General features: G+C 38.3%; 1 protein-coding gene across 3 annotated transcripts in view; it reads right to left on the bottom strand.

Annotated features, from left to right (window-relative positions):
• STAG1 (STAG1 cohesin complex component) overlaps positions 1–22,711 on the bottom strand; it is a 164,764-nt gene that overhangs the window by 89,076 nt on the left and 52,977 nt on the right. For all 3 annotated transcript variants that reach the window (XM_090147033.1, XM_090147031.1, XM_090147032.1), the window contains exon 5: positions 12,324–12,420. In XM_090147033.1, the coding sequence (XP_090003159.1) occupies positions 12,324–12,420 (97 nt within the window). The remainder of the gene's footprint in view (positions 1–12,323; positions 12,421–22,711) is intronic.

The following is a 22,711-nucleotide window of genomic DNA, read 5'->3' as shown; positions in this document are numbered from 1 at the left end:
ATAAACTATTTAATACAAAGACATGATGTCTGAAAAAAACAGCAACCAAAAACCAAAATAAATCCCAAGGAACTGACCAGTGAAATATTAGAAAGCTAAATAGTGATTTTTTCTCAACGTCACACAGCTGAAGCACAATATCTTCTGCTGCAGGCTACCATGGAAACCAGAAATACAAATGGATTGAAAATTAGGTTATCAGACAAATCTGAGAGTAGGAATGTTCTTCACTGCTATTAGACAAAATAACTTGATATGGGCCTGCACTGCTGTCTTTCCTGTTTGTGTTTTTATATCGTTCTGTAAGCCCACACAAACATGATGTTTAGTGTGTCTGAACATCTTCAGAGCTCAAATATATGCCTTCAAAAAAACCGAAAGTTCACATAACTAAATGTACACACTGTAAATTAAACTCTGGTCATGTGAGTGATGTTAGTAGAGAATAAGTTGTATTTTGCATACATCACCAAGAATTCCATTCTCCAGGCCAATTACAAGCCTTGGTTCTAATACTGATACTGTGTTGGTTCTAATACTAGCAGTGGGAGGTTGGTGTGTCATGTAACAACAAACAGAAAACAGGAACAAGGTAAATAATATAACTTGAGAACAAAGAGCAAATTAACTCAGGCAGTTATTATGTTCCATTGAGATTATATTATTTCTAACTCAGCTGAACAATTCAAGACAGTTTGAATACCCTGTGGTTCCTTTGTTATTCCAGACATAGAACTCCAATCCTGTAAAAGAACTACTCACAGGTGGCATCAGGAAGTGACTAGCAAATATTTCCTTCTATGTATTAATGGAAAGGACTTCATCTTCTGGATGCAATGCCAGTGGTAACTGCTGAAAAAGAATTACAGTCCAACAGCTGCCTGGAAAATTATAAATCAAAGTGTCCTCATTCCATGAATTGATCTTCTCATAATTCAAAACTGAAAGCTATTCTGTCACTCGTCATTTATCCACTGGCAAATAACACAGCAAGACAGGAACACAAATTTAAATGAGGGCTGCTCCGAAAGCAATGCCTCCTATTTTATTGGCCCGTGACACCAGAGGCAGATGTTGGTGGGATGGCAGCAAAGGCTGAATCTTCCCACCAATATTCTGTTACATTGCCGTGTGGCAGATGGCAGCAGAGGGGCAGTCTGACAGATGGAGTCTGACACAGAAGTGCAGATGAAACAAAGGTGTGTCACTGAATTCCTCCATGTGGAAAAAACAGCACCCAGTGACATTCACCAACACTTGCTGAATGTTTCTGGAGACTGAACAGCTGATGTGAGCACAGGGGGAGGTGGGTGGTGCGTTTCTGCAGTGGTAACAGTGGTCACCTGCACTGATGCAGATTATGATGAGCACAGCATTGCTGGCAAAAATGCATAGCTAATGGTGGCAGCTGTGGTGAAAAACAGTGTTTTGTAGCTGAGAATTCGCTCTATCAAATGGTGTTATGGTACTCATTGTAGTTTAAATGGAAATAAATAGGAGGTATTACTTTTGGAGTGACCTACTTACTTTTTTTCTGAAGCTGAAAACAATGGGGCTCACTATTCCTCTACCAGTAGTGACCTGGCACTATGAAAATGTGATTTAAAGTCAGACACAATGGCTGAATTTATATTCTTCCCCCTTCACAACCAAATGTTAGTTCATGTGCTTTTCTATTTTGAATTGCAAAAAACAGTTGATCAGTTTTATAAGCAACAACTCATTGCAGATCTGAAGTAACTTGTTTTCAAAGACTTGAAAGAAGGGATTTTAATAATTCCACTATGTTCCCCACTTGTATTTGCTTCACATGGAAACATGTAAAACATGGGATGTTCATGTTACAAGATTTGGTGTTAGGGTAGAAAGAATGCTCAGCAACTTGACTTGTCCAGCAAATGTTGTCAGCTCCAAAACGTTTAATAATTCACTAAGTTTCACAGGGCTTTTTGTTGTAGGAAAAGTCTGAAGGGACTACCTTGAGGACTCAGTTGAAAGTCACAAACAAAAGTCACAAGAACTGTATCTGGTGTATCATAGAAGCTCCCTACAAATATACTAGTACACTCAGTGCAGTATGAATTCAAGGGGAAACTCCATTTCTTTATGTTCATAATTTAAGAAATGAAGATGAGCTCAATAAATCCACCTCTAACTGGAAGAAATGATTCAGATGTTACAAGAAGCTGTGGAAACACATCTGACCTCAGCTGCAGTGCTGGATTTTGCCTTTTTATTCTCCTTAGCCCTCAGGAAAAAAACAGCTCAAAGGTAATCAGTAAGAACACAGAAGTAACAGTAATCTTTTGCTAATCTCAAAAGATGCTCTTCCTCTTCTTTATTAATGAGTCACCCTGAATGCCTAATTAATTAAACTGATTTGAAGAATACAAGATGAAAACTGTGGGGCAAAAATGGTCTGAATCAACCCAACAGAAACTTGTCACACATTTACTTCACAAAAAACTAAAGTTCCACCACCACCCACATCCACCAAACTATTTTCAGCTAAATTATTTAGGAAAAAAAAAAAAAAAAAAAAAAGTAGTATTTATTTCCATCATCAAATAGGTGTATAATAGTTCTGAATTTAATAAAAGAAAGGCTACTCAACAGCACTGTTAGGTCCCTCTGAAATTTCCTCATTATACAGTAGCATAATTAAAGGGACTTAAATGATTTTCCATTGCCATATGTATACCACATGAGGTACTCACTAATCAGCTTTGGTCTCCTGTAATGAAAATGTACCTCTTTCTTTTAATAGTTGGTCATAAACTATTTTTCTTAATAGCTTTTGTGCAGAACTGCTTTTCCACATTACTCTGTGTGCTTAAGGGATGCCAGTACAGTAAACGATGTGGCTTTCCTCTACTGAATATACTATCTTCCATTCTCTTCCAGATATCTTACTTCATTCATTAATTTTACTATTATTCACCTTCCTGAGCTCTGAAGTATTACTGTGACTTCTGTTCCCAGAAGCAAATTACAGCTATGTCAAACTCCAGTCTGTCATCTCTGGAAGAATAACCATCTTTAATGAAGACTACATACCTTTGCTAGTAGTTTAATTATTTTATTTCTAAACTGCTTAAATGTCGAGGAGCATTCTCTGATCAGTCTGTGATTGACATGCCATTGGTTCACTTGAGGATATCCTATCTAGAAATTTGTGATTCTTCCTTCCAAGCAATTTTTAGTACATCAGTTGTTTTTATTGCTTGAAATGGGACTGGTTCTGCACTTTGTTGCACCTCTTTCTCTAACAGGATGATACAGAAACCTTGTAACAGGTGCTCTGTGGTGACCCAATTTACCACCTTCCACAGCTGTGTAAACAGGACACCAATGCACCTCTGAAAGAAAATTTTAATTTGTTTGAGCTGCAATATTTAAGTCATGAAATATTCACAACTACCCAGGCAAAATTTCTAAGAACCATCAGTCCACAGTGTTAATAATTTTTTTTAAATTGCTGTCACTCTTTGGTGGTATTTTAATGAAGTATTACCTCTACCTCTTCCAAGGCACTGCTTGCATTACTTAATGATTCAATTCATACAGCTAGCTGTATTCTCCATCCAGGGTCTGAGCTGGGAATAAACACGTCAGTAGCAAATGTATTCTTGTCATACTGAATTAGATCTGAAGCAGAATTTGTTTTTGTGGGTTTAGAGTCCAATAAGATCATATTTCAAGTAACATTATTGGCTGTATATACATATGGTCAACAAGAACGTTACTGACTGAATCTGTATAACTAAATAAGCTTTCATTCCCAAAAGTTTCTGAAATTTCTAGGCCCTCTTTCCATGACCATGGTTTCCTAAGTCACAACAACTCACAAGCAATCTAGATTCATTTCAATAATAAACAACAGGGACTGTGATAAATCTGATGACTACATGAAAGGTGTTTCAAAAGATGGCGTCAGGACTTTGTAGGGATTTGTTTCTGCAGCAGGTGGTGCCTATCAAACTCAGCAAGCTGTTCCTGAGAGAAAAGATTTTCTCATCAGTCAAAGCTGTTTTAACTTTGTAACTGCCAAATTCAACTCTCTATGAAATTGAGTTTCAAACTGAAATGCTACAGATGGTGAGTATGAATATCAGTTGTTCTAAGCTAAAATTTAACCTGGTGGTATTAACTGAAAGAGGAGACAAACATTTCTTCTGATGCACCCACTTCTCACTTGATGACAAATTATCCAAGAACTGGGATCACCTTTATTTATTTAAGGCACAGATAGTGCTGGAAAGGCTGCTCCTCACTGTTCCTGCAAGAGTTGATCATACTTTTGTTTGATGCCTTTTCTGTTCTCCCAGGTAGTCCCAAAATTTTTACTATGCTTCTTGCAAGAAGACAACATGGAGGTAAAGGACATATATAACAGTGTTCCTGTAATAGATTTGATCCTTGTCACACCAGAATATGTCATAACTACTGTTAAAAGGAGGAGGAAAGGTTAAGGCTCATCTGGTCATGATTCAGTTTAAAGAAGATTGAGGGAGTAGATTGATGTAAAGAGCTAATAAAGCATGCAGTATTAAAAAGTAATTACTGAAGCCTATAGTTTCCTTAATCCAAGAGAGAGAGAATCAAAATTACAGTGCTACCTGAGAGAAAAGTCATTTTTTGAACTTAATTCCTACCCTCTGCCTGCAGTCAGATTCCAGCTTCAGCAGAAAGGTATGTTTGGAAAGACAAGAGATGTGAGGAGCCTTTGTATTTGCCATCTCTTAAGAATGCACTGAGACCCAGTGGTATTTGATAGCTTTTTATAATTAGTTTTTGTCTTAACAGAAAGTATTTCTAAGTCATTAAAAAAAAAACCACAAAACCTAGCAAATGTATTTAAAACACTGGTAAAGAAGAACTCATACACAGGCACAGTTTGCTTGTATATTTTAGAGGAGTGCTGTCAAAAAAAATCCCTACTCTGATCTGGCTTTTTGTTTTTCTTAAATCTGTTTACTACATAAGGGATCCTCCTATAAAAAATTCACATGACACAGAAAACAAACAAAGCATAAATACAGAGAGAATCGTACAGCTCTGACCAGTAAGACAACAACTATTCTGAATCCTTAACATCAAGAGGTATTTATTGGTCTTCTCTTTAGAAACAGCTGAAGCATCATCACTTATGTGCGAGACTTCTCACACACTGACTTCAGAATCAAATGAGAACAACAATTTTCCAGGTCCAAACATATGTAATTAAATGAAGATGGTAGAAAACAAGTGGTAACATCAGAAAGCCTTGTACAACTTATGCTCAGCGAGCACTACCAAAAATGCTACACGCTAGGAATTTAGTGAGTGGTGTACAAGGGTAGAACATAAACATTGTTCCACACTTACAAGGAGCAATTTCGTCTTCAGTGGAGATTTGAACACACGATACAGCACTGGCAGTGCAGAACTTGCTCTTGGACTAATACAACAGGACTGTATCTACAAAGGTAGTTTGTCCTTCCCTATGTTATACATTTGAGTGCTCTAAAATATTCCAGTATTGAAAGTCCTGTCGGTTAACTGAATAAATTTGTTTTAGATAATCTGAAAATTTAAATTAATTCACATAAGTTAATAAGGTAATATCTTGATTTTAAGCCATCTTATTTTTGGTTTTGTCATTGTACTTGATGTACTTGATTAACTTGAATAGTTAAACGTATTTGTGAGAAAGTAACCAATTTTTAAAAAGCAGCTCAGTTTAAATTACTGCTGCTTCTGTTACCAATTTCTAGGGTGAACTCCTGGACTGAAGTCAGACCTCAAACCAGCAGGATTTCATGTGGCCATTCTGGAACCACAGACCCGGTATGCCCCTCACTCACATCTCCGCACTGCACACTCAGCAGATTTCTGCAGTTTTTTCCCACTACTTCCTGAAAGCAGGATGCACTTTGGGGAAAAAGTGGACATGGGCTCACAGGTACTGATCAAAACGTGATGTGCTGCTTCAGACCTTGTTCATACTTTCACTGAATTATTTTACTTTTAGTTTTTCACGGCTTTCCATCCCCAGAAACGTCAGGGAAATGCAAGGCTTAAAACCAGAGTTCTGAAGCTATTCTGCCCACAGCTGAAGGTATTTTGAAGGGGTAAAGAACATAAAAAATAGTGAAGAAATAGAACATGAGATGAAAAGTACAGATACCGTTCTGCAGAGAAACTGGAAGAAAGATGGAAAGCCTTTATGAATTATGAACTAACAGTGAAGCTAAGGATTGAGCTCTAAGAAATTCAACAAAAATCAACCATTTGCAAATACAAAAAAAAAAAGAGATGTAAACATAACCATATCACCTGTCAAGTATTTTATATGAACATTCTAACCTTTCTTATCTTCATTTAAAGAAATGAATTGATGAGGGATTTACTGTAGCTCTGGTAATCTGATCTGCTTTCCACCCAAGCCAGGTTTATAATTTGCATCTTATTTTCACTTAGAATTTCGTAAGCTTTGATCTCATGATAAACACCCTAAAAATGACCCTAAGGTTCAGAATCAAGATGTATGAAGTTCAGATCTGGTTTATCTATACCACAGATAAAATTAAGAAGAAAACAAAGTCACTTCCATTCCTTAGTCCTACCTGCATACTCTTGAATGTGGTTAGCAGAATCTTTTTTAATGCCTAATATAGGTAGTGGGGGTGTATTTTTATTTCTGTATGCTTTGCAGAGAAAATATTTTCTAAAACTTTGATATCACCAGGACTTAAAACATATACAGGCAAATACCTTTTTTTTCATGCACACTACTCCTTTACTTTGCTTCTCTCCTATACTCACACACTAAAAATGAATTTTACTAAAATAAAAAAAAAAACAACAAAGAGAAAGAAAGCATATTTTACACCCTAAATAAAAGTACAAAATCCAACATAATGAATAACCTTATTTTCTCATATTTTAAAAATACTTAATACATATAGGTTATTAATTTTTTAATAATACATGAATGACCAAAGAGAGAAAGTGTTTTCCACATGCCAAAGCCAGTAACATTTCCCACAAGCAATTCTGCAGTTCCTTATGTAAAGACAATTTGTAGGAAATTATTCTTATCATTCATCCTTCTTTCAGTGCTCAATACGTCCGTCTGTAAGATCAATATTATTCCACTGATCACAAAACAGAATTCTGTGCAATAAGTAACTGATGTATGACTGATTCTTTTTAAACCAAACTATTACTCTATTTATGACATCATAGCCCTATTAAAACATTATTAATCAAAGCAAATGTTCCTGGCTAATTTGCCTTCTGAAAATCCTGCCCAAGAGCAATGCAAGCAGTTGTTTCTTCTTTTGTTTTGCCAGATTATACAATGGACACATCACAGTGCTTTTTCCTGTTCTTAGCCTTCAATTTCCTTTGGCGAAATATAAATCCATTAGCTTGCTCCACGCCCTTAATTAAGAGCACAGAACATTAATAAAACTCAAAATGAGCATGCATCTTGGACTCACGCAAGCTAGCTCCTAAATCCTGCACTTGTTGATTTAGATTCTATCATTTGATCACAACATTTCTCACAGCATCTTACAGGAATGTGTGAGGAACAACGAGAGATGAAACGCTCCAAGTGAAAGGGTGCAGATCCCTAAATGCCTGATTCACAAGGAAAGCCTCAGCAATAAACATCCTGCTGTGCACAAAGTCCTTACACAGATTCCTGCTTTCTTGCAATTACAAAAAGGCAACCCTAACACCCACTAGCAGTCAGGGCTGACAGGTGGCAGTATGAACGTTTTTCATTAACATCTGATTCCACAAAAAGAGCTAAGTGAAGCTTCTGAGGGGGGAAACAAGACATAAGAAACTTCATGAAAAGGAAATGTACTAATTTCCCTGACCAACAGCACTACTCCTAAAATCAACTTTAGTGTGCCATATCACGTAACTTTTTCTAAGGGAGAGCCCCTTAAAATCCAGACAAGGCTGTCACATGAAGCAATTAATAGTGAGGGTGTTTCAACAGTTTTGTTCCTTCAGTAACTGGTGTCCTGAAGCTGGTCAACACCAGGTGAGGCTAGCAGAGGATGCAGTGCTCAAATCACTTTGTAAAATCCTCTCAAGAATTTGTAGGTCTCTGGTTTACCTATCAAAAAAGAAATGAGAGGGAGAGAACGAATGGCAGTGATTTCGCTATGTACTTAAAAGTAGTCAAGAGGTTCTCCCCTTCAACATGTGAGTGACCTTTTTTCCTTCATAAGAAAGCTTCTTTTTTTACATGAACCTGATAGGTCAGTTTGTCCTTCACAGCTTAAGAGGCGGTTTCAGCCACTAATTGCTTCTGGTTAGGAAAAAAGATACATTTATTCCACAACTATGGCTCTCAGCCTTTAAAATCCAGAAAGGTCAGAGTGCTTATGGGGTTTTCTGTTTGTTTTGTATCAATAACAGAAGGCAAAAGCAGACAGCAATGCAGATAAGCAAATCAGCTCTAAATCCATGGAGCTCCAGAAATGGAAACAGCCCGGTTGTCATAGCAGCAGAGCATGCTACCTGAGCTAATTACTCAGTCTGAGAGGCAGAGCTAATTAGCCCAGAAGCAGCATCACACTGACACAGATCCTTCAGGGACCTGGGCACACATCCTGCTGATGAGACATTTCAGCTTGCTTGCAGCTAGCGCAAAAGAAAAAAAAGTTCCTTCAGATCAGAAAGCAATTGAAAAGAGCTCTGAAACAAACACAGCAGACTGACGCTGAGCTGCAACTCCATCGCGGAGGACAGCTGTATCCTCACTGCCACAACCAAACTACCAAATCTGCACTGGCAAACTCAGTTGCACGGATGTACTTATCCCCTCCTGCCCAGTGGAAGCTCCTTGAGTAACCAGTTTAACACCACAACATCCTAAATTCTATAAGCTCCCTGTTACTTAAGAATGCAAACTGCTGCATTTAGTTTCTGGCAGAGCTGGAAGAATGCAAATACAACACCTGTGTCATGGACTGCAAATACTGTAGAAAACAAGTATTACCAAACAGACAAATCTTCTTCCAAGGACTGGAAACAGAATTTATTTATGGTTTTTCCAAAAGCAAAAGCTTTTTAAAAACTGAACACTAACTTTTTCATCTTTCAAAGCCACTATCTAACATAAGATCTTCCCTCTAGAAAATGAAAAGCATCTTAAAGTGGGAGGAAACAAGAAAATCCATTTATCAATTTGCCAGTTCTTGTCAGCCATTCTTCTTTCACAGAAACAGCACAGAACATCACAAAGAACACCACGTCAACAAAGTGTCAAAGGCAAGGAATTTTTACTAGAATTCTTAAGGAGAGTAAGATAAAGGAAAACTTGAACTGCTTTCATGTTTTTGTAATCAAAATCAGCAAAGGCAATAAACATAAATGTTGAGTGGGAAAACTAGTGGAAAAATGGTGTAAGGAATTATTTTAGCCCCTTTGAAAATCCAATTATTGGACAGAGATGCTTTTGTTAGGTTAACAGGACAATCATTTCATTCATAATCACCTTTAAAATACAGGAAAGATTACGGAAGTCATCCTGAAAATAATTCTCTCATGTTTTAATTGTCATTACTGCACAAACCAGAACACATACAGAAAGTAACTGATTAAATACTGCAAAGTGCTGATAAAGGATAAGCGGACACTTGAACATTTGGTTAATATTTATTGGGAGTTACACATATCTCACATGTTAGCCTGCACAATACATAACATCTTCTATTTCTAAATAATTTACATAATGTGCCTGCTTATTCCTATTTACAAGAGGTCACTTCTCATTTCAGGACAATCTCTAAGCAAAACTGAAGGATGCCAAAACTCATTCAAGCGTATGTGCTGCCCAATAGAATGGAATAAATGTGTAAAAATCACTATTTCTCTAATTATAAATATTTATGTCAGGTTCAATACTGTTGCTAAATAAAGCTATTACATTTGGTATCTAAACAGTCTCTAGTTAAAGCTTTTGAAATAAATGTCAAGCTAAGTGTATTTTACATATATTTCTATTTGCTAAACTTTCAAAGCTCCTTTGGGAGCCTCCTCCCAAGTTGTTTGTTGCTCTCCTTCCTTCAAGTTAATACTCACAAAGTTAGATCTGTTAGTGGTTAGCATTTAGATCAGATTTGTATTTTAGATTAGAAATTAAAATGTCATATTTGGGAGGACATTTTTCACCCAGAGGGTGGTGAGGCACTGAACAGGTTGCCCAAGGAGGCTGTGGATGCCCCATCCCTGCAGGCATTCAAGGCCAGGCTGGATGTGGCTCTGGGCAGCCTGGTCTGCTGGTTGGTGACCCTGCACATAGCAGGGGTTGGAACCAGATGAGCATTGTGGGCCTTTTCAACCCAGGCCATTCTATGGGTCTATGATATAACAGAGCACGTATTCTTCCAATGAAAAGGAAACTTTGGTCTTCCTCACACAAACACAGAAAATGGCCAAATTTCTGGATCTCATCTGCTTTAAGGGTGGCTTACCCTAAGCAGCCTATCAAGGAAATCCACCATCTTGTGGTAAAGCTTTACTTTTTGTAGGGGGCAAGCATGCTTACAGCACAAGAGTGGGAAAAGGCAGAGCTGGGAATGGCGACAAGCAGAGCTGTTTGCCAGGGTTTTAACCTTCTTAACGGCTGTGACTGTACCCACTGCAAGAACTCCATCACAGAAACAAATCCCTCCACCACCACACTAAAAAGCCAAGGGCAAGTCATCTTTGCCTCCTTTTTCCTGCCCTTGCTGTTTGAAACCAGAAGGCCACTAAAGTAAACTCAGCAGAGAGATTCCCTGTGAGTGCAGAACAGAATACTGAAAACTGATAAAATTTTACCATAAATCCATCAAACAAATAAAACTATAAAACCCAACAACAGCATAAAAATTAAATGACATGAGCCACTTGAAGTGCTGTGCTTCACAGCCAATAATGGATAGCTTTTCTGGGAAGCAGTTGCTCCAATAGCATATGGTTGACAGCGGGCATTTAGCCTGCATCAATCAGTAACAACATGTTTAAAAAAATATGATTCTTCTGAGATTTTAAGTGCTGCTTTCTCTAATAAGGAAATGTAGGAATTAGGGAAGAGCAGCCAAGGAATGCAGGTGTAGAAGTCTGGTCTTTTTTCCACATACACCTTCAAAAGAGAGTGGTAAAAATAAAAATAAAAAAGCAAAGAGAATTCAACCACTTTCACATAAGCAGCCAAACAAGTCTGGAAAATATTTTAGGTAATCTGTGTGAAGAGCACAGACACAGGCTGGTATCCTAAACCCCACGCTTCAGTCCTTCCATAGCTCCTGTCTTTCCTACCATCCATAAATAAATTTCTTTTGTTAAGCTACTAAAAAACGTTTGCTGAAGCTACTGTTGGCTGACATTTCTTTCTCTCTGATGCTTTTACCTGTACCTGGGACTTCTCCTTATACTTAAGAAGGAAGAAAATGGACTTCTGACTAAATCATTGGATGGTCTGATAGTATATTTACATGCCAGTTACAAAATGAAAGAAAAGTATTTTGGAATTATAGGTTATTTTCAATAATACTCAAGGCAAATCATATGAAACATTATTAAACTATTAACAGTTTGGCTCTGGGTGCTACAGACAGTGGAGTTTTGTCTTTCACTCTTTTCAAGGTTGAGTTAGCTGTAAAATGACAATACATGAAAAATTCATTAGGAAGCACATTGTAGCAACAGAATACTAGAAAGAGCAGCCCATACTAGATAAATGGAGACTGATTAAATAGGGTATTGAAGACTATCCACTGGCTACTGACTTGATACAGTATTACAGAAGAAGAAATAAGATTGGTGCTTCAGGGGGAAAAAAAAACGAAAAACCAAAAAGCCAAGAACAGCTTCTTTCTTCCTATTTGAAGGCAACCCAAGCCCGACTCCCTCATCTTCAGTTGAAAAAAGGCTTATTTTCCTAGAGAAAGAGAAAAAAAGGCAGTTGAAGTATAGTTACACCTACTAATTCTTGTAATAAAAAAATTAGGAAGGAAGAGAAAGGGGAAGTAAAGATACTCCTACCTTGATTAACAGATCTTTTGTTTCCTTTTGCTGACGAGCAGGCTGTCTCTGTGAGGATTTGTACACTTTAGGATGATGACAGAAAAGTGAGAAAAAGAAAGGATATGCCCTCGACAAACAAGCTTTAATAAAATTATTCCTGAATGTAGACAATATTTCTGTATAAACCATGCATACACGGAATACCTCCACGTGCCTCCCACAACAGAATCAGCATTTTCACTAAGACACACTTGTATGACTGTCAGATTTATTCTATACAACTTGTTTCCAACGTTCTGTACCTCGACATCCTGAACACTGGATAAAGAAGTTGATTAAATCCAGAAGTGCTATGTCCCTGTCTTGCTTATATGATTCAATCCAGTCGTCCACCACAGACTGTCAAGAAAAAAAGAATACTGATCAGACACTCTTAAAAAAACATTTTATTAAAGGCAAAGTATTTATTCTTTTCAGAATCTAATTTCATAACTGAGAATTTATTTTACATAATTATATGTGTATACAAATGCAGAAATCTATACACCTTCTCTCATCTCAGGGTGGAGACAGAACAAATATTGTTAGAGAGAAGAACTATATGCACTGTTTTCCATATTATAATCACATAAAACAGATCCAAATTCCAATTACTTTAATTCCTGAAAATGCTACTTGCAGTATTTATCCGGTTTCACCCTTGCATTAAAAAAACAAAGACTATGATTACATACAGAATGACCAACATACATGCCCAGGAAACTAATGAGCAGAAATCATTTGGGGATTAAAAAAAGGAATTTACACTGCATAATGAACATGTCAACATTTATAAAGGTCTAAATACTGTATCAATTATTCAGAAACACATAGTTCAAGAAGACAGAATGAAATGAAGAATATTTTGGAAACAAAACCAATACACAGAAGTTGCTTTTATAGTGTTTGGAAGTCATTAAGCCACCCGAGTCCCAGTATACGAAGCAGAGTCAGTCTCAAACCGTGCTCAGAACTATATATAGTCAGGAGATATCATCACTGATCAGCAGGCACAGCACGTGGTCATTGCTATGAATAATAGCAGGGGAGAGGACAGAAAGCACACAGGTGTCGAGGTTTGTCATTTGTCATGTATGAATCTCTGGGGACAAAGAACGTGCTTCAGTGGCTTGACGAAAACATCCAATAAATGAATTTAGCCAGTCAACATAAAAGTGCCATCACATCACTGGAAAGAGCTAAGTGCAGATATACACCAGCTGAAATGAATGCAGAAACACGCAATGAATGGCAAAGCCTATAGCTGCCTCCCTTACACTTTGCCCTACAGTCCTGACTACAGAACTATCAATGCTGGGGAGACCCATGATTTTTAAACCTCCCAAAGTCACAAAAATGAAGCAACAAGGAAGAACCAAACAAAGAAACTGGAAATGACTTTAAAACTACAGTAAAAAAAGCAAAAGGGTTGTGTGGGTTGCTGAGGTCTGTCTTTAGCAATACATGAATGACTTCCTTCCATGTCACTGGTACACAATATTATTAAAGCTTTCTATTCTGACTTCCTCAATAACACAAACAGGGACTGTAGTGAATTGTACATGCTTAATGTAACCATAATATCATGTCTTACTCATTTCATTAGGAGAAAATAAATCCTTACTGCTCCATACATAAGATAGCACTCACCAGGAGAAGCATGATGAGGCTTTTGGAGCATATCTGACAAATGGATTCTAGTATTTTGGAGTTCGGGTTTATAATGCATTTCTTTCTATGTATTTGCAAGAACAGCATCTGCAAAATTAGCCAATATGCTCCATCTTTAACACAAGTCACTACATTTACACTTAACCCAAGTCAGGATAAGACTGTCAGCAGTTATTCAACAAGCAGCATAAATCCCTACGCATCCAAATTGCCAGGAAACTAAGTTTTTGGAGGTTCTGTCTACCAACACACTCACACACATGCACAGTAGAGGAAACCTCAAGATGCACTATATGCTCCTCAAAAGGAAACGAAATAGGAAGACTTGGCTCAAATTAATCTTATTGAGAAAACACAAAGCATCAGCACAAAACTATTCAGAATGCTTCACTATTATTTCAGCACGAATGTAGATCTGTTCCTCTTAGTACCAATCATCTGCAGAATTCTCCCCAGCACATAAAACCAAATATAGTCAAGTGTGACATTTTTTTACTAAACCAAATATTGACAAAGCTTAATGACCAGCCTGCTGGTGTACTAACAAGACATTTGTTTGAACAGCTTTATTAGTGTAACTATCAGAACAACACGTAATTGCCAGCTTAAAAAGCAGTGGCCGGGCCGGGTCAGCCCACAGGTTCTGGCCCAACAGGTCTTATTCAATCAGGTAACAACTCACTGGTACTTCCAGACATTCTCCCAGACCCTTAATCTACACCTCAGAAGTTTCCTTGTCTGTGAATATTGTTCCACACGCTTCATTTCTATTGCAAAGAATGTGTCTGTGAACCTGAAAACTTTACCATTTACACCATTTGGTTGCAGTGTATCTCAAGAGTTAATTATTCACCACAAAAAAAAAAAAAAGGAAAAAAAAGAGTAACTTCTGTTTTAAATTTGCCAGGAGCTAGTTCTACTCAATGCCACCTAATTCTTACAGAAGAGAACTCAAACCTCCAGCCCAATTTACATTCTCCATGCTTCCATCACATTCTCCATTAGCCAGCTCTCGGGCAGCAGCACCCCTCTCATGCTGTTGTGACTTGCACTGAAGCACTTCCATATTTTTACCTTTGCTCTTAACACTCTGAAGTTTACTATCTTTCTTTTTCAGCCTGGGAAATCTCAGGTGATTTTGATGTGTTAGAATCTAGTTCTCAGCTAGTGACTGTGCACCACCCAATGTCACTGAAGCCTTCCCCGTAGAAGCAAGGCTCACCTGAAAGATTCTTTTCCAACTTCAGTTTTGCTCCTGACTGTCGCTATGACATTCTGCCCCTTCAGCTATAGCACTGCAAGAGCTTCTGCACTGTGCTATAAATTACATCAGTGAACCCATCTGCCTTAAAAAAGAGGATGCAGAGGGAGACTCAGAGGAAGATTTTCCTGTTTTGATTCTAGTTATTTCAAACAAACTTTCTGTTTGTAAAAAGTTCCTCAAACATCAATGACCTTCTGCTTTTTTTCTTTTCTTTTTTTCTTTGGTCTTTTCATGCAACTACAATTAGTGAGGGATGAGCTGTGGCCCTGAGCACTAAGCACCCACTCTGTCCTCACCAGCATGGTACTTGCTGTGCTAAACTGAGAACCATGATGCAAAGAAGAACAGAGACAAAAGATCTCAAGTCCTGCAAACCAGACGAGAAGCACTGCAGAGTCTCCAGCACCAGCAGCAGATAGAGAACAGTAAAATCAGAAGTAATGCTTAGAGCAGGGACAGCAGGCAAAGACTGCTTCTTGTACCACCTGAACCTCGCAGAAGGCTGACAGAAAAACTGAGCCAAAATTTCTAATGTTTGGGTATAATTTGCCCCACCTTACTTTATGTGCACAGCACACGAAGTCACAGCCAGTCTTAAACTCAACAGTGTAAACATATATTCATTGTGCAATGGCTGCTCCGAAAGCAAAGCCTCCTATTTTATGAGGTTGGCCCATGACACCAGAGGTGGGTGTTGGTGGGATGGCAGCAGAGGTTGAACCTTCCCACCAATATTCTGTTATGTCTTGTTACCATGTTGCAGATGGCAGCAGAGGGGCAGTCTGACAAATAGTGTCTGACACAGAAGTGCAGATGAAGCAACTGAATTCCTCCATGTGGAAAAAGAGAACACAGTGATATTCACTGACTCTTGCTGAACATCTCTGGAGACCAACAGTGGATGTAGCACAGTGAAGGGTAGGCAGTGCTCTTCAGCAGTGGCAACAACTGTCAACTCTGCTGGTACAGATTATTGTGAGTGCAGTATGCAGGGCCTTGTCCATTGCTGGCAAAAATGCATAGCTGATGGTGGTGCTTGTGTTGAAAAAGAGTGTTTTGTAGCTGAGAATTCGCTCCATCAGATGGTGGTATGGTTCTCACTGTTATAGTTTCCATGAGGGAAACAGAGGCATTATTTTGGGAGCAACCTACAGACTTACATGTATATCTATATCTAGTCAATATTCAGTAAAATCTACAGTATAATTAATCTGTCCAGAACAGGAATGCACTGTGAGGCAAGATAACTCCTGCTAAAGGCTGCTCATGATGACACCAAGCAGTGCCCTGCTGGCTGCCTGGGGAGATGGGGGTGACAAAGAGGCACCTCACCCCATGGCACCAGTGCACAGCTACACAAACTGTGCTCACTAATCCTGGAATCCTGGAGGAGGGCAAGCATTTCCTAATGGATTTCAATTCAATTTCAAAATGGAAGTAACACCTGTAGATCTACATAATTCAACCTCTCATACACATTTGGCATGCTTACTGGTAGGGGTTTTTTTTTAGAGATTACAGTTTAAGGCAACAGGAGATAATGAAGCCAGACTACATATGCTACAACAGTTGGAACCTAATCAAACTGTTAACTTTTGATGTAACAGAAAGGAGCTATAAACCAGAAAACATTAGGATGAAAATAAGAAAAAGATACACGTCACACCCAAAATAGAGACAAATACCAACTGAACCAAGAGAAGACAGCAGTAATCCAAACAGAGGTTGAATAGAGAAAAAGAAATCGGGCAGGCAATAGTGTAGCAATGGGTGCAACAACGAATCGCTGCCAGAAAAGGAATTTTTTTTGCTAAACAAAGACTGCCATTAAGAACAAAGACTTCTTGCTGACAATCCACAGGTTAAAACCAACCCTTCCAAATCAACTGATCTTGTTACTGTTCTCATTCCAGCAATCCCATTTTCAAGGGTATCCCAGACATAAGCAACAAACTACACTGACAATTCTCATAGCAACAACTCATTTCCTGGCCCTTTCCCTGTCACCTCCCCTACACACAGAACTGATGTTGGAGCGAAGGCACTGGGAGAGGAAAGGCTCAGAGAGCTCTTTGCAAAAGAGGCAGCTGCAAGTGAGCTCCATCCAGCAGAAGAATTCACCCCAAAGTCCTGTTGCCTACTTCAGCAAAACAGTTAGGAAAGGAGGCACAAACAGACCGCATGAGTTGTGCTGCTGGTACCCCTCTGCTGCCAGGAGTTGTGACTTTCAGATGTAGTAGAGAGTGTTGATCTACCATAGGGAAAATAACACTTAACAAGATAAATACAGCATTCCTGGGAAGCGTGACATCTATAGTACAAGTTCTCCAGGTGCAGGAAACCAATGCTTTCGAGATCACCAAATGCAATGAATGTACACAACAAGGAAAAGGCCCTTGACAACATTATGATGGACAACAAATGAGAAAGTACATGAAAAACTCTTTAGCTTCTCATTTTCATTTCCAGATTGGAAACGAAATTACTCCAATAACACCATATGACCCCTTCTAGTTCACTGCCCCAAGAAAGCAGCCATATGTGCATTATGTGCACACAGAGATACATACACACATCCATACATCGAGGCTACAGATAGACACAGACATGCACACAGATGCACCACATCTGAGTCAGTCAGTATAATGGGACCATGCTACAGAAATGAATTTTTTTCCAGCATTCTTTTAATTTTAAAATGTTTCCATTCTAATGAGAATTGAATGAAGACTCAAGATCTTCTGCAAATAACAGCTGATGTATTATGAATAAGGGGTCAATACAGAGATTTTAAAAATTCCATAACTGCTTTTCAGAGAATCTCACAGATAATTGCTTCAAAACCTGCCACACAGCACTGCTGGAAGACAAAACTGAACGAGGCTGGTAAGTAAAAAAATTAGGAGCTTGAAGAAAGTTAAGGAAGCAACAAAACAGATCTGAATAAGTAACTTAAAATCAATCATGGAATCTTTACAGATGCACTGACCTTCACATCTCTAAGTCTGCTAAAAGATACATCAGAACACTTTTGATTCCCGAGAGGAATAACAGGTTCAAATGCCAGTAAAAGCAAAAGTCTGAGGCAGTGAATGAAAAAAATGAAACTCATTATCTTATTACCTCCTGGAGGCTTTTCAGCTATGAATCAATTTCATATTCCTACAGTGGAAGAACATTACAACACTCAGAAGCATTACGTGCTGGAGGAACCACAGGGACTAACTGCTGGTGAGACTTGGCTAGCTCATGTAAATTAGCACAGTCTCTCTAAATATTAATGAAAGTTCATTTCATAAAGCTATTTCACAATTTAAATTGAGCAACAACTTGGCAGCACTGCTACCAATGGAAAGTAAATACTATATCCAAAGGGGATGTTCAAGTGAAAGATGTGAGCCTGCTGTACACTAAGGCAGACCAATGATAAGGAACATGTAAATAATTTGCCATTTCATACATCTGATCATGGACATGCTTCACTCACACTGAACACAACGGACAAAATACGACTTGGGGATGAGTGCACGGTGTGTTTGTATTGAGGGTACAAAAAATAAAATGAAAGCACAAAATGTGGCTTACGCTAAGGTCTTCTGCCAATGAATTGTTAATCAAATGAAATTCAAAGCTTACTGAAACAGAAAGCACAGTAAAATTATGATTTCAGTTATCTGTGTAAAGAACAGTCTCAAGAGAAGATAAAAGCTAGAAAACACCCTTTAACAAGTGGTAAGAATAACTTAAAAGAACAGTGAAAATAAGGATATAGGGAAATTGAAGCACAAAAGACTTGTAATGTTCTGTATGAGGTTCTTAAAGTAAACCTACATCTCTTCTTTCTTTTCTTCTTTTCTTTTCTTTTTAATAATGGAAGTATTTAGGGTCAAATTTTGTGAAAACTGAGGTAATTGCACAGAGTTACCAAGGAGAAGGCAGCACCTAACATGTCACAGTATGTGCAATTTAAGGTTGTGCATCAGACTTCCAGATGACTGATTGCATTCCTAATGGCAGACAGAAACATACACCCACAGAAAGAACTAATGTAAGGTTAATAAAACAGAACTGCAGATCGAAAAGCTGCAATTTAGCCTTTTTCCTCTAAAGATGGTTATTTTAAATTAAGAGAGTTCATGCTCTGCTAACTGCTAGAGAGCATTTTCTAACAAGCCAAAATGATTATTTTAAATCTTACTTTAACGTATCACTGATTCTTGCTCTCTATAAGCAAAGACAAGAAAATCAGCTTATGCAGTGCTTATCTATCTAACTTTTTTTCCCTGAAGCACAGAGAGTAAAGGAACAAAATCTTAAGATAAAACAAAGGGACTCATGCTCTCCACACAAAGGCATCTGTTTGGAATTTTGCATATTTCTATGCAAAAGAATGAGTGTGAGCTGTCATTATGTGGGGCAAGCACTCTAAGACACTGTATGGAAAGATGTGGTTGGAAATATAACCACTTCTGAAAGAGAAAAATATTTAGTTCCCTAAGAGTATTACAATGGCATGATTCAAGTGGCATTACTCTTATATGCATAATAGGTACTGGAAAAATTATTCTTGCAGATGGATTAAAATGACAGGAACCACCAAGCACAAGTGTCCTTGCTGCAGCACAGCTACAGCACTCAGAATGGCACCTCCTCACCTCAGCCCTCAGGAGAGAAGGGCAGACTGCAGCAGCCTCGTACCAAGCCCATTTTCCACAATGCTACAGACTTTGTGCAGCTGCTGATCTCTCACCATTTACATATTACACAATTTCTAAAGGGCTCTGTCTGTTTAAAGTGGACCAATCATGGGCACAAATGGTTCTGATGGTTGTGCATGAGATTTGAAAATCACTAGAGGAGCACAGAAACAAAACCAGTTATTCCAATACGAGAATCATCAATTTATTAAAAACCATGCTTCAGTTTCTTTTGCTAATGTTATTTGGAAAAGTTCACATATCATTTCAGATACTCCAAAAAAGGCTGACATTCCAGAGAGTAACAAATTCATCTGGCTTTAACCATAGTGGACATTTTCAGGTATAAACATCTTTGCACACTGCACTGCAAGTTCACCTTAGTTGCAAAATCATCGACCATGAATTACACAAGGGAAAAGAAGTACTGTGTGATGACTGCAGAAAAAAATTATCTGGTATTAAAGAATGCATCTTCAACTAATTAATGTTTAATGTGGCAGCTAAACTGTTGCTAGCACAAGAAGCATGAGAGCATGTATCTGGTTCTGATTTTTCCTTTTAAACCAGTAGCACATACCAAAAGCAAACCAAGATGAGGTTGCAGAAAAATCCATCTAGCAGTGTCAAAACTAAATACTATTTAAAATGACAATAGTAGTTGCAGTCATTTTATTCTGCAAACTTTAGAGAACATCTACTTAAAACTCCTTAGGAGTTTCTGAGGCAGTTTGGTAAAATTCCAGGTCATTATCCCAGGTCATTATCCATTCTTCAAGTAAGGGAACACAGTACTATTACAATACAAACTATGCTTTCAACACAAAGAACAGGAATAATGCTCAATATCCTTAAGTTTGTATGCTGTTAAATCTTAGGAAAAGCCTTGACCTCCTGTAATAGTCAAGGTAGATGCAGAGACACTACCCACTGAAGAGGGCTTCTAATAGGAGAATTCGGGGAGAAAAAAGCCATTAAGGCTATTGTAAACACAGAAAGGACGTTCACTCTGAGCTGCAGGCTGAGGTAGGGAGAATTCCCAAAACATGTTTTGATGTCTCATAGTCCTTTCTTATTTGCCTTTGCCAGTGACAGGATACTGGACTTCTGAGATGATCCAGTCAGAGCTAGAATGTTAATGTTTTAAAGCTCAAGTAACAAGGTGTGTATGTAACACACAGTTCCTCCTGAATAAGGTAGATATGATCGTGGATATACAGTCACTTTAACCAAGAATAATTCTGAGTTGCTGCCAGAGATGAGCTGAATCAGAGAGCTGATCCAGCTGAAAAATATCCACCCCAGTGCCACGTATCTACTTCTGGGTGTGACTACAAAATACACAAGAAAAGTGTAAAAAACACCAGCTGTGGGTGGGAGAGAAAGTGGGACTGATCTGATCCACAGCAGCCTCAGTTTATGAAAATGGAAGCAGGCAGACAACAACTGTTCTTAACTAGAGCCACTGAGAGGTCTAAGGATCACAGAGATTACACTGCATAATAATTATGCAATTAAAATAACTGTGTGACTATATTTCAGGGAGTTGAGAAGAAAGCAAAGCAAAGCTTAATCTGTGCTGAACGTGCTGGGAAGCAGCTGGTAATGCTGCACAGGCTTGGGACTGGCTCTCCTGTAAATACAGAACTAGTAGCACCATGAAAAATTCCATCTCAACATACTAAAGTACCTTGGGATACAAAGCCTAAAACACACACATAATGGCACGTAATGGAGATGTTTTACTCTGAACCATGACTACTCAACACCAACATAAAAGCAGAGGGCTCAAATATTTCAAAAATCAACTCTGAAATTGATGTTTGCAGTTCACTACAGGTAAGGGTAAATGGTAGTGCACATAATGTGATCTCAGCACAGATCTGTTTATGTTTTGGTACCAAATGCCTCGTTTGATTACTGCTGATTATCTCTGGTTTTCTGGGAAAGGCACAGATCTCCTTTGCATACATGAAAGCAAAATGCCTCCATACCTGGGTTGACCAACACAGAAGCATAAACTTTATTACTGCTAACTGGACATGACTGACCCATAAGAAATGTTCAGCTTGCAGTCTAAACAACATGTGAGATGAGCACGTGCTCTTCAGCACTGGCTTAATGCTGGGTCAGAGAGCAGTGCAGAAGTGCCCAGGAAATCTTCAGCCACAGGTCAGCCTGCATACTGGGGCTCAGCATACAGTGGTGCTGTTGGGCATTAATCCACGGCCTTCACACTCACCAGTGTGAGCTCAGGCAGTTTAACATGAGAAATGATGATGCAGTCTTTTCGGCCTACAAAACTTAAGGGTGGGGAAATATAGTGGATATATCTGCAGCATTCAAGGTAAAGAAAAGAGCCAAATGATAAAAAGCAGGAAAGTGTCACATTTGCATAAAAAAGAAAAATGTGTGCATAAATAGCTCTATGAACAGTCTTACTGGATTAAAGGAACATACCATCAGAAGCAGTAAGGTCACACTGCACTGCATACAAAGAGAATTCCAACTTCTGAAGCAATTAATGATACAAAAGGCTAAAAAACAAAACCAATCCCAACAACCCAGTACTAGGCTAATGTGGGTATCAAATCGATTTACTGAGTTCAAGTGAGAATGTGATGGATGGATACAGCTAACACTTCATGAAACAGGCAAAGATCCATAGGCCAAGAACACCTCTGAAGTCATACATACTTGAAAAACAAAATATTAACACAACTTTGCTTCCCTGGAAGAACTAAATGGCAGTAAGCTTGCAATGAGAACTAGAGGAAAAAAATTAGGTGGAACTGAATACAACTCCTCAGCTGGACTTCCAGGAGCTGGCAATACTAAGCCAGAAAAAATCTACCAACTAAAATACATCCTGAGAGCAAACAGCTGGAGCAGACAGATCAGAAATGAAAGCACATGAAGTAAAATTCCCATGTAATTTGAAACTGTATTAATTGATTTTTTTCTGTTTTCCATTGCTGGAAGTAAACTTAAGAGCACTACAATAAAAGCAGGCTCATAT

The sequence above is a fragment of the Phasianus colchicus genome, chromosome 10, assembly GCF_987193195.1.
Source record: "Phasianus colchicus chromosome 10, bPhaCol1.hap1.1, whole genome shotgun sequence".
In the NCBI taxonomy this organism is placed as follows: domain Eukaryota; kingdom Metazoa; phylum Chordata; class Aves; order Galliformes; family Phasianidae; genus Phasianus; species Phasianus colchicus.
The sequence above is the reverse complement of the archived record's forward strand: the minus strand, read 5'-3'. Positions and strand labels throughout refer to the sequence as shown.